This window comes from Ictidomys tridecemlineatus, chromosome 10 (genome assembly GCF_052094955.1).
Source record: "Ictidomys tridecemlineatus isolate mIctTri1 chromosome 10, mIctTri1.hap1, whole genome shotgun sequence".
Taxonomy (NCBI): domain Eukaryota; kingdom Metazoa; phylum Chordata; class Mammalia; order Rodentia; family Sciuridae; genus Ictidomys; species Ictidomys tridecemlineatus.
In genome coordinates, this window is record NC_135486.1 from 17638973 (window position 1) to 17657179 (window position 18207).

The 18207-nt window shown below is 33.4% G+C and overlaps 2 protein-coding genes across 10 annotated transcripts in view; one reads left to right on the forward strand and one right to left on the reverse strand.

Moving 5' to 3' along the window:
- The window catches only part of Odr4 (odr-4 GPCR localization factor homolog), a 135378-nt gene that overhangs the window by 49294 nt on the left and 67877 nt on the right, over positions 1-18207 (forward strand). Inside the window, exon 14 of one of the 2 annotated variants that reach the window (XM_078022494.1) lies at positions 1-13730. The exons of the other annotated variant lie outside the window; for it this stretch is intronic. Within the exon in view, the coding sequence (XP_077878620.1) occupies positions 1-26 (26 nt within the window). The 3' untranslated portion in view covers positions 27-13730. Of the gene's footprint in view, positions 13731-18207 lie in introns of those variants that run through there. 2 annotated transcript variants of the gene reach the window in all.
- The window catches only part of Pdc (phosducin), a 22509-nt gene continuing 10192 nt past the window's right edge, over positions 5891-18207 (reverse strand). For 5 of the 8 annotated variants that reach the window (XM_013356148.4, XM_078022496.1, XM_078022497.1 and 2 more), the window contains 3 exons: positions 17531-17615; positions 12727-12872; positions 5891-7038 (listed from right to left, as the gene is read on the reverse strand). In XM_013356148.4, the coding sequence (XP_013211602.2) occupies positions 6511-7038; positions 12727-12872; positions 17531-17591 (735 nt within the window). In that variant the 5' untranslated portion in view covers positions 17592-17615 and the 3' untranslated portion in view covers positions 5891-6510. Of the gene's footprint in view, positions 7039-12726; positions 12873-13820; positions 13924-17530; positions 17616-18207 lie in introns of those variants that run through there. The other 3 variants (XM_078022500.1, XM_078022502.1, XM_078022501.1) reach the window with 3 other exon arrangements.

Below are 18207 nucleotides of genomic sequence, written 5' to 3' on the forward strand. Positions count from 1 at the left end.
ACTTGACACTACCTGAAGCATATTAAGATAGATCTTAGAGAATACTGAATTTGTTTGCTAATGTATTCTTTGTGCTGGTGACTGCCACAAAGAAGTATGATATAATGTGTGAAGTACAGAAGCTAGAAGTGGGAGGCACAATACGAAGTTCAAGCTCTGCATAGTTCCAGCTGTGTATAAACCTGAACAAGTCAACTAACCATGAACACTTTAATTTCTTCATCTTTGAACAGTATATATTAAAAACAATTCTCTGCCTACCTAAGAAGACAATTGTATTCTCATAGTTTTTCAAATGAGATAATAATATATATGAAGTTATTTATACACACAGTCCCTGATTCAATGATAGTTTGATTTACCTTTTTTTTTTTTTGCTCTACAATAGTACAAAAGCAACATGCATTCAGTAGTAATCATAATTTAAGTTCTGAATTTTGATCTTTTCTGGACTAGCAAAATGTAGTACTCTCTTCCAGTATGCACCTTGGCTCTCAGGCAACTGCTCAATCAGAAGGGTAAACAAGCAATATTCTACAGTGTACTATTACTAAACTGTGGTATTCTGTAGGTTAGATATATTAAATGCATTTTCATCCTCTATATATATATATATATATATATATATATATATATATATATATATATATATATTGAGTTTCTGGGGAGCTAGGGGGAGATAACCCCATTATAAGTTGAGGAGCATGTGTATATTATAATACATTATAAAAATATTAGGTTTTATTTGGGGTCTCCAAAGCTCCTATTTCACAGGATATATTGTACTGCCTTTACATAAATTCTTTAGTAATCATGAACTTATATAGTTATTGGCTTTTAGATGTCTTTCAGGAACTTAATATTTAACTTGCTCACAAAGTATATTATCTCATAACATGGCAAATAACTAACTGCTCATGACAAAGATATTTGTTCTTAAATTACTTCCAACTTTTTCTTATTAAAGGGACAGAGATATTGGAACAATGCCTATCTTTAAAAATAAAGATAAAATTATTATTTTGTATGTACCTACACAATTTTTGTGTGTATATATATATATATATATACATATATATATGTGTGTGTGTGTATAAATATACACAAAATTTTACAAACTATCAAAATTTTTCAAGTTTACTTGCTGTAAAATAATTTGTCCTTAAATCTGCATTCCTTTATCTAAATTCATATCAATACTATTTTAGTGTTTATACTGTTTTCAGATTGCAAATTTTCAAATGAAGATTAAACTCTTGAAAATTGTCTAGTGAAACATTACTGTTGAGTTTATATTCTTTTTTTTTCTTTTCTTTCCTTGATACTAAGGATTTAATACAGCGGTACTTTACCAATGGGCTACATCCCCATCCCCCATCCCTTTTTTAAAATTTTGAAACAGGGTCTCATTTAGTTGGTGAGGGTCTTAGACTCTGAGTTGCCCAGGCTGGCTTCCTCCTGCCTCAACCTTCCAATTCACTGGAATTATAGGTGTACACTACTATGCCTGATGAGTTTATGCTCTTTTGAAAGAATAAGTTTCCCTAATAATGGGAAATATAATATTTCTGTACATGGTTACTACATATCCACAAACTACAGGACATCAAAAGAGTATCTATTTTCCCAAATGTTTCAGAATGAAAATTAAAAATTCTTAAAATTCCACTTCTTGTTTGTCACACAGATGATCCCCCCAAAATTTTCAGCAGTGTATGGACTACAACCTTGGGGTTTCCCCATGCACTGACAGTCCTTTAAGGGTCAGTGTAGTATCCTCATGAAGACTGTGAGTTATGAAGCCCATCCAGTTACGAAATGGTTGCAATGGTTCAAGCAAAAAATACTAATAATTGAATTTCCATTGACATGGAATGCAGCAGACAGAAGATATATATTTTGTAAAAGGATGTAAGTGATTCTTGACTGAGGGTGATTTTTTGCTCTCTGGAGAACACTTGGCGATGTCCAAACATAGTTTTAGTTTTCACAACTAGGGGAGGAGTGCTATTGTCATCCAGTGGGCAGAGGCTGGGGATGGAGCTAAACATCCTACAGTGCATAGCACAGACCTCCACAATGAAGAACTGCCTGACCAGAGGTGTCAAGAAGACTGACTTTCAGAAATCATGGTATAGGTAGTACCTCGCGCCATCCTACTAATATCCAAGGGCCATTTCAAGAAAGGCCAAGGAGCTGGGGATATAGCTTAGTTGGTAGAATGCATACTTAGCAGGCACAAGGCCCTGGGTTCAATCCCCAGCACCATGAAAGAAAAAAAAAAAATAGGCCAAGAGATAAGACTGAGAAAGAATGGTCATAGAAGCAGAGAAGGATCTGGAAAGTGGTATTCTGAAAGCCAGGTGAGGAAGGAATTTTCCATTTGTGAGTGGTCACTAGCAATCTAAAGGCCCAAAATTACATAAGGTGGACTGTAGAGTGTGAGGTGTTTGGTGGCTAGGTGATTGTGTTGGGTACTATTCATTTGTCTCAGTTTCAAAGCCCCTTACTCTTTCAATTCAAATATTATATATAAAATATTTAATAAATTCATTATCTGGAAGAACGTGAGAAACATGTTTGATATAAATGAATTGCACTCTGACTTCTTCATCAATTAGTTTCTCTTTACATAAGCAGATTTAATATCTTATATCTATGACTATATGTGTGGTTTTACTTTATGTATATCTATTAATAATACCAACTAACATTTGAGTAATACTGGTGTGTCAGGTATTGTTCTAAATAATTTAGATGATTTATTTTTTTCTCTCACACAAAAAAACCAACCCAAGGAGGATGTGCATGCTGTTATTATCCTTATCTTACAGATATAAAAACAGGTACAGAAAGGTTAACTAATTTGCCCAAAGTCACAAAATTAGTGAGTGGATTGAAACATAGGAAGTCTGGTATTGCTACTTAAAATATTCACCACAGTATACAGATCCAAATGTAGATGCATTTATCCATTCATTCCCTGTATAAATCTTTGTTTTCAAGGACACTGCATGACACGTTGCAGATTATCAATATAATTATTTTGTAAGCCATGAGTGAATGAGATTCTCAATTTATAAGATAATTTTGCTATTCCTTACAAATTTTCCTATTACTTTATAACTAACACTCTCAGCTTTCTTTCAAGTCTATTCTAGTTATTATTTAAGTGGTTTGTTATGAGACGTGTTATGGCATTTTAAGCCTTTACATTTTAAACTTCATTCTTTTGCTGAGACATAAATGATCTCTTCCTCTCCTCCTACCAAATGAAATAGCAGATTAAGTGTTTACATGAGGGGAGTTTGTAATCCAGGATTTCTGCAGCATCGGACTTCAAATAATTCTAGTCAAATCCTGCCTTTTGTGTGACTCTTCCCTATGAGTGTTATGATCAAAGCTTCACTGTGGCAGCCATTAGTCACCGAGTGCTTATTTGGAGAATGGTTGCTAGCATCACTCACTCTCTACACAGGTGCCACCTAGTTACTTTTGTTTTTGCAATTATGGGTTAACTACATTCCTGGGCTTAGTCCTGCTTAAGCTTGCTAGCTCCATATTCTAAATTAAAGTGTGGTGGGGAATTTCTTAAAAGAGTAAAGCTTTCTCTGAACAGGAGTCTTTCAAAGCCATTTTTATTCTTTTTCTTCTGTAAATGAGACTTTTCTTTCAAAGGAAAGTTTCACTTTCTTTTAAAAGGAGTTTTTACTGCCCTTGACTTATAAAACTGTATTACACTTCAGTTAACAATAACTAATGATTGAAAAAAAAACTTATATTTTATTCTTAAAATATTGTTCTTTTTTGAGACATTTGACTATCATTGCTCACTGCCTTGCCACCATCCTTTATGTGCTTACTTCCAGTGCACGGAATTAACGTCAATCTAAAGAGCTGTTCCACTAAGGAGCTTTGAATTATAAATATCTCATGCAGGGACCCTGTTTTTTTGCTATACTTTTTAAGTCCAGTAATTCCTTAGAAGAGAACTCAGTAGGGGATTATTACATTTGCTAGTCATTACTTGATGAGAGAAAGCATTTTGAACTATTTTTAAAAACTCCTCATTTTATACATAATTATCCTGCATGTCTCCCTCCTGGTGGTTTTCCTTCATGTGATATGCCTGTTGCTCATCAACTTAGAAATAGGCTATTGGCTATTTAAAATGCCTTTCCCAATTTATAAAAGGGATAAAGATTTGGAATTTTAGATTTACAAACAATAATGTATTAGGGACTGGTCAGCATGAGCTCATCATAGTAAAGAATTCTATCTTATTCATCTCTATATTACTGATATCTAGTACAATTGCAAAGGTTCTTTTTCTTTACCTCTTCTTTTCTTTCTTTCCCCACTTTGTCTAGGTGAGATATAAGAATTTGAAGTCTAGTAGAGAGGTAAAGCCAAAGGTGTGTTTTGGGGACTATTGAATTTAAATGGTAGTTGGGATTACATGTTTGAGGAGATTACCTAGAGCAAAGATTTAGAGAAGAAGTCAATGAAAGACTTGGATGGAATAATCAGTAGGATAGTAAGCAAATGAGCAGTGTATTGTTAGAGCCAGAAATGACTCAATAAGGAAGAAGACAGTCAATTTTGACATATGCTTACAGGAGACAGAATAAAATAAGGAGTAAGAATTGACCATTAAGTTTGCTAGTACAACTGCAACTATAATTAAAGTGCTTGAGACAAAGACCTGATTGGAGTACAGTTTAAAAATAATTGAAAATGAAGAATAAAGGTGGCGACTTTAGATACCTCTGTTGAGAGACACAGTTGTAAAGAAAATCAGAAACTGAATGGTAGTTGGAAATTTTAAATTATAGATAGGCATATTTTAAATAGTGTGCAAAGTTAAAATTTATAAGCCAATATGAGTAATACAACATCCATAAAGGGAGAAACGGATAACGCAAAGGAGGGGAATAATTGCAAGAGAAAAATTACTGTGTAGATGAGAAGGATAGAATCTACAGCATGGGGTGAGTTTGGTAGCTGCATGGACTTTTCTTCCATCATAATGTCAGCAGAAAGACTTTACATATAGGTACACATTTTAGTTCTGATGATGGAAAGATGAAGTAGGTCTCAAGTGAAAGCAACTTTTTGATCAATGAAATGTGGAAAATGTGGAGTTGGAGAAAGAGGTGCAAAAAGTATCAGAAGAGAAACTATGCAGTAGTCATTCAAGAGTGTGGAGACTAAAACTTGTGTCACATTTTTAGTTTCAATACTGGGCTACCAGGGAGAAATGTGAAAACCTGTTTAAACACATCTCTCACAGGGAGCCCATTTCTGGGTACTTATCAAGCACCATGTCTTCAATAGAAATCCATATTGCTTCAGCTTTACTCACCATTAATTTCCCACTCTGATTCAGACACCTAGAAATTTCTTTTATCTTGATCCTTAATATATTTAAAAACATTATAAAAGATCTTTTGTTTTTCGCTTCCATATATTCATGTGGGAAGATGAAATATCAAATATTTTCAAGGGAAATAAAAGTAGAATTTCCACTTTATTTCTCTGAATCTTACCTTCATTGTTTAAAAATAAGGATAAGACTACATGTAAATTTGTGGTTACTAATTAGAGATAAAAATGTATAAAATAATTGGTTATCAATAGATGATAACTGAAGTTATTATTACTACTATATATATTTTTCTCATCCAGAGAATAAGCAAACATTTCTTGTATACTTTTAACAAATGCAACTTTTCTTTTCACAACATTAATATTGCACAATATTTCAAAATTTCTTATGTTTTGATTTGATTGGAATATAAGATACTTTATTGAATGAAAATGTTTTTGTCTTTACAAAATATTTTGAACTTTGATAATGTAATACTTGAGAAAGAGTAAACACTGAAAATTCATTTCCATGTGATATTTTATTCTTATTATGCAAGGAAAATTGTAATTAATTTTAAAATTAGTTTGAAAAGCACAAATAAAAATAACACTGAGGAAAAAACAAAGAATAAAAAAGCTAAAACATAACTTGAAAGAGAGTTTTAGAAAATGACATAATATTATTCACAGCCTCTTTGTTTACTGAACCGTGTTGCTAAGGACTACAATGTTTTTGTTGTAAAGCACTGTATCAATTTGAATAACTAACATTAATATTAACACTGAAATTTTTAATCTTTTTTTGCAAATTACAATAATCATGACCATATTTGGTGTTCTCTAAAGGAATATGGATACTACCAAAATCAATGTTTATTATATAAAGAATAAATATGAGATATTGACACTGTGAGTCTTTTTTTTTTTTTTTGGTACCCAGAAGTGAACCCAGGGTGCTTAACCACTGAGCCACATCCCCAGCTCATTTTTATATTTTATTTAGAGACAGGTCTTGCTAAATTGCTTAGGGCCTCACTAAGTTTATGGGGCTGGCTTCAAACTCACAGTCCTCCTGCCTCAGCCTCCCAAACCTCTGGGATTACAGGTGTGCACCACCACACCCAGCTAACACAGTGAACTTTATTCCATATCTTCTTCCTCCATGTTGGTCTGCTCTAGGGCTTGTATCTCTCTTTCAGGTAGCAACCCATATTCATTCAGGAAAGACTCCACATCTCCAGCAAAAAATTCTTCAGCAAACTGTTCAGCAATACTAATAAAGTTACTTATGAGTTCCCCACCTTTGTAAACAAGTAGTGTGGGGAGTACCTCTGAGGAAAAGCGATCCCTAGCACCTGTATTAGAAGCTTTTATTTTACAAAATTTGACCATAGGGTATTCTGCCGCAAGGTATGTAAAACTATTGTTTAGAGCATCACAGCCCTTAATGCCATCTTCATAAATGTGAACAACAATTGTGGTGATCTTTTGCTCCTTTTCAATTGTTTCCAGGAATTGCTCCCCAGTTTCCAGCTCATATACAAACCCGTATCTAGGCCCAAAACTCAGCTTCTGATGCATATCCTGCATGCACTGTCTTCGGTATTTACGTAGGCAGTTTTCATCCTCTTTGTCTTGATGGATTAGTTCATATTCTTGAATGCTCATCTGAGAACAGATGAAAGAAATGATAGAGATCATTCAGCCAGAAATGTGTATTCCTTAGGCATACCACACCCATTCTCCACTCTAGGAGTTTGTATTTGCTATTCTCTCTGCCTAGATCACTTCCTCCCCACTCCTAATATGGCCTTTACCTCATTCGAGAATTTGTTCAAAGGTCACCTTCCTTGATTACTTAAAAGGGTCCCTGATCTACTCTTAATTCTTTATACTGTTTATTATAGCAATAAATACTAACCAAGATTATATTATATATTTGATTAATTTAATATCATTTTTTTATAACTATGTTCAACAAGAGAAGGAATTTTATTTGTCTTAATGTACCTTCAACATCTAAGATAATGTTTGGTACACAGTAAGAGTTCAATAATTATTTCATTCTTAAATCCATATATAATTATTGCTGAATGCAGTTGAGCCACAAGAAGCTCATAGTCTCAGTCAGAAATATGACACTTAACTACTCACCACTTTGGGTGAAAAAAAAATCCAGCAAGGTCTTTTATCAAATAAGAAACAAAACAACAACAACAAACCACTAGACACACACACACACACTTAAATGTGTCTCTAACAAATGCCTCCATATGTTCCCTCCACAAAAGTTGTTAAAGTCTTATAATTTACTGGACTTTTAGAATATGTAGAATGGAATTCAAACAAGACAGAGTTAGAGTTACTTAGAATTCATAAGATTTAACAAGAATGCCAACTGCTGGACCAGCAACCTCAGCATCACTTGGGAACTTCTTGGAATGTACATTTTGGGGCACCACCCAGATCTACTGAATCAGAACCTGTAAGGGTGAGGCTCATCCATGTTTTAACAAGCCCTCTAGGTTATTCTTATCCATTGGTTTAGGCTAAAATGAGAAAAGACCTAAATTTCTTCTTTCAAGACAGCTTCTTTTCACTGTAGCTAGGATTTAAAATTACCTGCATAGTCTTTCATGATATCTTCTCTGTTATTAATGTATTTAGAAGAATGTCAAGCACCCCTTACCAAACCAAACAAAAAGAAAGTATAAAGGAGCAATGGGACATAATGTTGTATGGGAACTAATAAATGTGGAGAACCCCCGAGTCATGGAAATTGGATAGCACCCAAGAAGGATCAGTGTCTACTGCCTTATCATCATATAACTGCTCAAAAAGCAACTGCTGTCAATTTTTTTTAAGTACTGGGGATTGAACTGAGGGGTGCTTTACCACTGAGTTACATCTCCAGACCTTATTAATTATTATTTTAATTTTTTTTGAGTTTCTCTAAATTGCTTAGGGTCTTGCTATGTTGCTGAGGCTGGCCTGAAACTTGGGATCCTCCTGTCTTAGCTCCTGAGTCTCTGGGATGACAGTCAATTTTTAAAGGAGAGAAATTAACTCCTCCAAAACAGGTAATGTATAAAATTGGCTTTGGAAACCAAAGGCCAATTTTATGAAGTATATTTATAAGCACATTTCCATCTTTGGGAAAAACAATAAAGAGTAGGAAAATTAAGATGGCAAAAAACTAATGTTTATGGTATATCTACCTTGTCTTAGGCATTTTCCGTGGATTATATTATTTAATCCACACAACAAACCTCTGAGATAAGCATTATTAGTGTCATTGTGACTACAAATATACTGAGACTCAAGTTAAGGAGAAATATCTTATGCTTTTATTCCTTCTTTCACTTTTTTTTTTTTTTTATTTAATTTTTTATTTTTTTTATTGGTTGTTCACAACATTACAAAGCTCTTGACATATCATATTTCATACATTAGATTGAAGTGGGTTATGAACTCCCAATTTTACCCCAAATGCAGATTGCAGAATCACGTCGGTTACACATCCACAATTTTACATAATGCCCAATTAGTAATTGTTATATTCTGCTACCTTTCCTATCCCCTACTATCCCCCCTCCCCTCCCCTCCCATCTTCTCTCTCTACCCCATCTACTGTAATTCATTACTCTCCTTATATGTAATTTTGTATAGCAATGAGGGTCTCCCTTCATTTCCATGCAATTTCCCTTTACTCTTCCTTTCCCTCCCATCTCATGACTCTGTTTAATGTTAGTCTTTTCTTCCTGCTCTTCCTCCTTGCTCTGTTCATAGTTGCTCTCATTATATCAAAGAAGACATTTGGTATTTGTTTTTTAGGGATTGACTAGCTTCACTAAGCATAATCTGCTCTAGTGCCATCCATTTCCCTGCAAATTCTATGATTTTGTCATTTTTTATTGCTGCATAGTACTCCATTGTGTATAGATGCCACATTTTTTTTATCCATTCATCTATTGAAGGGCATCTGGGTTGGTTCCACAGTCTAGCTATTGTGAATTGTGCTGCTATGAACATCGATGTGGCAGCATCCCTGTAGCATGCTCTTTTAAGGTCTTCAGGGAATAGTCCAAGAAGGGCAATAGCAGGGTCAAATGGTGGTTCCATTCCCAGCTTTCCCAGGAATCTCCAAACTGCTTTCCAAATTGGCCGCACCAATTTGCAGTCCCACCAGCAATGTACAAGAGTACCCTTTTCTCCACATCCTCGCCAGCACTTGTTGTTGTTTGACTTCATAGTGGCTGCCAATCTTACTGGAGTGAGATGGTATCTTAGGGTGGTTTTAATTTGCATTTCTCTGACCCCTAGAGATGGTGAGCATTTTTTCATGTACTTGTTGATTGATTGTATGTCCTCCTCTGAGAAGTGTCTGTTCAGATCCTTGGCCCATTTGTTGATTGGGTTATTTGTTATCTTATTGTCTAATTTTTTGAGTTCTTTGTATACTCTGGATATTAGGGCTCTATCTGAAGTGTGAGGAGTAAAAATTTGTTCCCAGGATGTAGGCTCCCTATTTACCTCTCTTATTGTTTCTCTTGCTGAGAAAAAACTTTTTAGTTTAAGTAAGTCCCATTTGTTGATTCTTGTTATTAACTCTTGTGCTATGGGTGTCCTATTAAGGAATTTGGAGCCCGACCCCACATTCCTTCTTTCTCTTGTTTCTCCCTCTTATATTTGTTTTCTTAATGTCTTCTTTCTTTTTCTTATCCTATTACATTTTCTCTCTTAACAGTATTGTCTCAATTTGATTTGTTTTAGCTCTAAAATTAATGGACATTTTGCATAATTCTTAAGTTGCTACTGGAGTTCTGATAATTTAATAGACTAACCACACAAATATTGATTTCAAGATGAATTTGAGCATTCATATGAGAACTTGTTCTATTTACTTATTCAGGTGTACAGATATTTAGGCATTAAGGTACATTTCCAAAACCTAGCCTAGACACAAGATTTTTACATAACACATTTGGATAGTTTTTTATGTTTTAAAATACTTTCATACTTGTTTTCTCTCTACATCTGTTCCAAACAAGAGTAAGTATTCTTGCAGTAATTCAGATGGGAAAATTTGTCTCATCCACAGCATAATGACTCAATAAAGAACCATCCTCTACCCCCACTCCCCAAAAATATTTGACTTGAAGATCATCACCCTTGTCAGAAGCCTTAGACCAAGGCTTATTTCTGACTGTAGTTGTCTGTTGACTCTCAGTATACAACTCATATGCACTGGTTTAGAGATAAATAATTCACTATTGTGATTTTTCCCCACAAATGAAAGTGACTTTATGGTTTCTTTTTCACAATCATTGTTATTTAAATAATGCATTCTAATTATGAAGATAAAACATGGCTTAAAAAACAAACAAAAAATACTGAAATTTTACTACTTTAATACTCAGATAATCCCCATTAACATTTTAATATATCTCTTTATGACATACACATATACATTATATAACCTAAATAAGGGAAATCTTTTAAAAATACAACTTTTTAGCAGAAGTGTAAATATATAGGCTTTGTTGTTGTTATTGTTGTTTTAATATTTATTTTTTAGTTGTAGTTGGACACAATACATTTATTTTAGTTTTTTATTTTTATGTGGTGCTGAGGGTTGAACCCAGGGCCTCACATGTGCTAGGTAAGCACTCTGAGCCACAACCCCACCCCCCTTGTTGTTGTTTTGAGATTTATTTTTCCTCCTCCTTTTTCCCCAATCTCATTCTTTCAAATTATCAATATTGTCAACTTGGTGAATGTCTCTGTAATTTTCTACACAAACTCATATGGTTATAATCACATAAGCATTAAAAACATACAGATCTGGGCTTAGTGGCACATTCCTACTATTCAAACTACTTGGGAGGCAGGAGTATCACAAGTTCAAGATCAGCCTTAGCAACTTAGTGAGATCCTGTCTCAAAATTTAAATTAAAAATGGACTGGGGATATAGCTCAGTGGTAGAATGCCCTGGGTTTAATCTCCAGTACCACAAAACAAACAAAAAACATAGGGTGTTTTAAATAAGGGACATATTTACGACTCAAGCCTTGTTGATGGGATTACAAACAAGGTACAACCACTTTGGAAAGCAAAATGGAGATTCCTCAAAAGATCAGAAATGGAACCACCATATGATTCAGCAATCGAACTTCTTGGTATTTATCCTAAAGAACTAAAATCAGCATACTATAGTGATACATGCACATCAGTGTTTATAGCAGTGTAATTCACTGGAACCAGCCCAGATGTTCATCAACAGATGAATGGATTAAGAAAATGTGGTATATATAAACAACGGAATTTTATTCAGCCAGAAAGAAGGATGAAATTACAGCATTTGCTGGTAAATGAATGGAACCAGAGAACATCATGTTAAGTGAAATAAGCCTGACTTGGAAAGTCAAGGGTCAAATGTTTTCTCTGATAATAGGAAGTTAGACCAAAATAAGGAACAAAAGCAGGAGTGGGGGATTCCATGAGAATAGAAGGGAAATCAGTGGAACAAAGAAAGGGGATTGAGGGAGTGGGGGGAGCAACTGGAAAAGAGAGGAATGGAGGAATGAAATTGACCAGATTGTGCTATGTGCATAAATGAATATACCACAATAATTTCACCTTTATGTATCTCTATAAAGCACTAATTAAAAAAAAAACTGTAAAAAAAATAGAAGGAAGACCAATATAATAAAGGAAGAGGAATAGGGGGAGGAAGGAAAGGAAAGAGGAAGTACCGGGTACTGAAGTGGAGAAAATTATATTCTATAGATGTATGATTATGTCAAAATGAACTTCAATATTATATATAACTATAATGTACTAATAAAAACATAAAAAATTACAGTGTGTGTTTCTTTCTTCTTTAGAATAGAATTATTCATATAATTTAAAACTCGGTGCACTTAGCTTCTCATATTGTGAAACTTCCCCGAAGTCAATTCATATATTTGTAACTCATTCTTTTTTTTTTAATAATTTTTTTTTTTTTCGAGAGAGAGAGAGAGAATTTTTTAATATTTATTTTTTAGTTCTCGGTGGACACAACATCTTTGTTGGTATGTGGTTCTGAGGATCGAACCTGGATTGAACCCGGGCCGCATGCATGCCAGGCGAGCGCGCTACCTTTTGAGCCACATCCCCAGCCCTGTAGCTCATTCTTTTAATAGCTGTATACATTTGTTAGTATGGAATGCTTTGATAGAGATTAACTTCATTTCCATTTTTGCCAGTATAAACAATATTGTAATGAATATCTTTCATTGTGTTCTAAAGTAATTATTTAGAGTGACTTAGCACATTGTAAATCTTTAATAAATTTTTTTTACTTATCTTACCTTTCTGCTGAATCTTTCTTTTGAGTCATTTCTGCTCTGAGGAGAAGACATTTGCCTGAGAATCTCCTTCTTGCTAGGTGGGATGGATTCACTTTCTTCACTCCTTAATTTAAACTTTCTCCAATCATTTATTACTCCTTTGGGACCTGGAATAAAAAAAATCCCATCTGCATTTTGAAATTTGTGTACATATTGCTGTAGGAACAGACGTCTTATCTCCTGTGTCAGGAAAAAAACATTTTCTTTGGCCTAGAAATTCCTACTGCCTTGCTCGTAAAAGTGTTCTTTCAAACTGTGTAATGTTTTGAACTACCAACAATAAAAAATAAAACTTAAAAAAAAAAAAAAAGGAAACATAGGAGGCTGAAACAGGAGGATCATGAGTTTGAGCCTTGGCAATTTAGTGCACCATCAATAACTTAGTGAGATTCTGTCTCCAAATAAACAGGGCTATAGATGTAGTCACTGGCAAAGCATCCCTGGGTTCAATTCCAAGGAAGAAAGGAAGGGAGGGAGGGAGGAAGGAAAGTACTCAACTGGCAGTCTTCAGCCTTTTGCATTCCCTCTCTCCCTACCTTCCATTCTCTGCCCCCTATCTCCATGTTCTAGCTGGAACACAAATGTGATGCACAGAGGCGCAGCAGCCATCTTGAAAACTCGAGAACAAAACTTGACTTGATGAGGATAGCAAAACACAAATAAAGAGCCTGGATTCTTTCAGACTTTTTGTTATAGGAGATAAATAAAGCCTCCTGTGTTTGTGCTGCTGTTAAAAAAAAAGTGTTCTTTCAGATTAATCTTGTTAATTGGATATTGGCAAAGAATCTTTGTAAAATAATCTGCTCTAATGAAAATATAAATTACGCACTTTGAGCTATTGGCAAAAAGAATGGGATAGAAATTTTTAAAAATTAGAATATATGGTGAAAAGGAGAATTTTTTAAAAATAGCACTTTCATTATATAAGAAAGAAGCTTCAGCAATAAAGTAACATTGGTATTACACTATTAATAAAGGAAACCAGGTCTGTGATTATTGGGGAAAGGATAGATAACAAGAATGACTAAAGACAACCAGTGAGAAGGAAGCCTGACCTCAATTAGCAAAACTAAGATGCTTTAGAGAAAGTCATTACATAATCACCCAATTTCTTCTAAGAGTCTTAAGAATCTTCTACAGATACAGGAGAGATGGAATCTGCAGATTTAAGAAAAGTTAATTAAATCAAGGATGATCCAACTGGAATTCTGATATTCAGTTGCCCTAAAAAGTAACAACACTGGGTGGGGCGGGGTGGGTATCAGTGCTTACAAGGTCATAAATTCTTGAAAACATGAAGAAATAAACTGAATATCCTTCACTCAAGCTTAATCTTTCTATGCCTTTAATGTTATGTTCCATATGCAAGTATATTCAGGCAAATTTTCTTGTATAATCTTGATCTTCCAGATATTTTATGCAGATACAAAACATTTTATATGTGTGGTTTTGTGTGTAGAATCTTTTTTCTCCTGTTTGCCACAAATGATAAGGTATTATATGCACACATTATATACACAATTTATATGTATTACACATACTTTTCCTTACTTAATGTTTTCACTTCATAATATGTCTTTGAGATTTCTTTCATCTACATACATAACAAGGCTCTTTTTTTTTTTAATGGAGTTATGGTATTCTATTCTAATTTACTTGGACAGTTTTTTGTTGATATGCATTATTATTTCCACAGTTTTTTCTATGACATGATGCTGTGTGAAGAACTCTGCACATATTTTTTTTATATCTATGCAGGTATATCTATCGTTGTAGAAGTAAAACTGTTTGGTCAAAGGACATTATACATTTCAGATTTTGCTTTTACTAGACTGCCCTTACAAAGATTGTACCAACTTAAACTATTCTCAGCAATGTATGAAGTTGTCTTATTCCAAAAAGTGTTATTAAGTCTTTTACTTTTTCTAGTTGTGTGAAAAAAAAAATGCATCTCACCAAAGTTCTAAATTTATAAGTGTTTTTTTTTTTTTTGGTTTGTTTTTGCTTCCCATCCAGTCTTTTGTCCCTTGTCCCATTTGGTTGATCATCTTTTTCTTATTAGTTTGTAAGAGGTCTTAATACATATTAAGAAGTTGATCTTTTGTTTGCCTATTGATTTGTAATTTTTTTTCCTAATTTGTTAGTTTTAAAAAAATTTTTGCTCCAATTATTATTTCCTTTGTTTTTCCTTCTTCTGAATTTATCAATTTTTTTATGTTGTACTTAGAGAGCTATTGCTTACATGACCTTTAAAAAATGAATTGCCACATATTTTGCCTAGTACTAGTGTGAATTCAAACTTTTAGCTAAATTTAAAGGTTCTAAATCTATATTAAAAAGATACAGGAAACTACTAGTCAAATCAGATTAAATAGAGTTAAAAGAAATTTGATTTTTAAAATTTAATGGCATTTAACTTTTAAGCTCTTTGTAGTGGCATATAGATAGTTATACACTGTTTAAAAGACTGTAGTGGGGACAGGTTGGAGGAGAGTAGAGCAATGAAAATCAGTTATATTGTGGATAGAGAGGTGTGGTAGCAAGAAAATTGGGCAGCAAAAAATTGTCAGTAATCTGGGGCTGGGGCACAGTGGTAGCACATTTGCTTGGCATGTGTGAGGCACTGGGTTTGATTCTCAGCCCCGTATATAAATTTAAAAATAAATAAATAAATAAAGGTCTATCAACAACTAAAAATATTTTTTTGATAATACTGTTATGTTTTTTATTATCAAAGATGCCAGAAGAAGAATATAATTTCAGGCTATATTTTAAACATAGGAATAAAAGTATACAACATTTTAATAATCTTCATTTATTAGTGAAGTACCACAAGGTGGATTTTGTTTGCTAATTTCTATCAACAGACAGTAAATTCTCAATAGCATTAAAATGTCTTGTGAAGATTATAAGTGGACCTCTACTAAAGCTGTTTTTCATTCTTTGAATACATTTGGCAAATTTACTGTTCCATGAATCAGTAAGATTTGACCTCACAAATAAAATAATTAAAAAGGGCTGGGGATGTGGCTCAAGCGGTAGCGCGCTCGCCTGACGTGCACGGAGTGCTGGGTTCGATCCTCAGCACCACATAAAATAAAGATGTTGTGTCCACCAAAAACTGAAAAATAAATATAAAAAAATTCTCTCTTTAAAAAAATTTTTAAAAAATAAAATAATTAAAAGATAGAGTATGCAAATCACCACTCATAGTTAGTGTTTTCTAAAGTCCAAGTAGATCTGAAATATTTGTCATTTGAAATCCATCTAATGTATCTTAGATTATATAGATTGCCTCTTTTTTAAAAAAATTATTTATTTATTTTATTGTGCTATTTTTTATTGATTTTTTTATTAGTTGCTCAAAACATAACAATGATCTTGACATATCATACATTTGATTCAAATGGGGTACGTAATCTTAATCTTATTTTTCCATGTGTACAGATTGCAGGATCACATTGATTCAACTAAAAATTATTTAAAAAAAAAAAGAAAGAAATTATCAGTAATTTAATGACAATGCCCAGAAGTGTGGAAAATAGAGAAACTTGGTAATGCAATGATCATTGTTTTCCCTGTTGCAATGTTGCTGCAGTCTTTCTTTATATTCCTTAGAAGAGCACATTGTTATTGGATGAATAATTGTATTAAATTTTAATTGAAATGACATTTTTCTTAAAAACAAACAAAAAAGAAATTATCAGTAGTGTTTTTCTCATTCTTTGACATTAAAATAAAACTATTTTATTTCATTTCAAGTTAATTTATGGATTCGAGTATTTTTAAATTTTTCTGTATTACCATATGAAGATATTACTCAAATTCCATGATGAATATTATTGACAAGAATATTAGATATTTGTAGTTTTTTAAACTCTTATTTTATTTTTTCACACAAATGGAGCACAACTTTTCATTTCTCTGGTTGTACATGATGTAGAGTCACACAATTTGTGCAATCATACCGGTATATAGGGTAATAATGTCCATCTCATTCCACCATCTTTCACCACCATACCTCCTCCCCTCCCTTCCTTCCCCTTTGACCAATCCAAAGTTCCTCTTAGTCTTCCTTTGCACCCCCTCCCCATTATGGATCAGCATCCACTTATCAGAGAAAACATTTGGCCTTTAGTTTTTTGAGATTGGCTTACTTTGTTTAGCATGATATTCTCTGACTTCATCCATTTAATTGTAAATGCCATTATTTCATTCTTCTTTAAAGCTGAGTAATATTCCATTGTGTATATATATGTATACACACACACACACACACACACACACACACACAATTTCTTTATCCATTCATCTATGGAAGAGCATTGGAGTTGGTTTCACAGTTTAAAGCTATTATGCATTGAGCCGCTATAAACATTGACATTGTTATATCACTGCAGTATGCTGATTTTAAGTCCTTTGGGTATAGACTGAGGAGTGAGATAGCTGGGTCAAATGGTGGTTCCTTTCCAAGTTTCCTAAGGAATCTCCATATTGCTTTCCAAAGTGGTTGCACCATTTTGCAATTCCATTTGTAATGAATCAGTGTACCTTTTCCCCACATCCTCACCAGCACTATTGTTGCTTGAATTCTTGATAATTGCCATTCTGACTGGAGTGAGATGAAATCTCAGAGTATTTTTTATTTGCATATCTCTAATTGCTAGAGATGTTGAACATTTTTCATATATTTGTTGATCGATTGAAAGATATTTGTAGATTTAATCTTAATTTAATAATTATTTTTCTTTCTAGCTTTACTTACCTGTATGTGTGGCCTGTCCTTCAAAATCTTCCTCAAAACTTTGGCTTTTGCCTTCTTCCATTTTAGAGATTGGTCTTTATATAATCTACAGAATAAACAAAGAAGCAAAAATGCAGATGAATGCCAGAATATACATGCATTTATACATAAATATAAAAATAAATGTGTGTATGTATATATATATTTATAGGTCCCTGCTGCCAGGTTCCACTGTAGGTCAACTGCAAGTAATTAAAGTGATACGGCATTATCTAACATTTGTGTTGCTAAAGATGTCTGGAAAATTCATGGTTTGTCTTTTTTTTTTTTCAATATACTTTCATTTTAGTTCTTTATGCTTGATGAACAATGTCAGTAACTGACTTTTTAAAAATTATTATTATTAAATTATATATAATTATGCTCTAATATTTTATGTAATAAACATTTAGTTAATAATCATTACATACTTACTTCAGATATTTACTATGTGCTAGGTGCTTTTCCAACTATTTTATGAGTTAAAACTCATTTAATTCTCACATAACCATATATGGTAGGGATAATTGTTAATGTCACTTTGCAACTGAGGAAATTGAAAGGGAATTTAGGTTACTTGCCCACCATCACATAGAAAGTGCTGGAGCAAAGATTTTAATCTAGACTATTTGACTTGGGAGCCTACTCTCAACCATTCC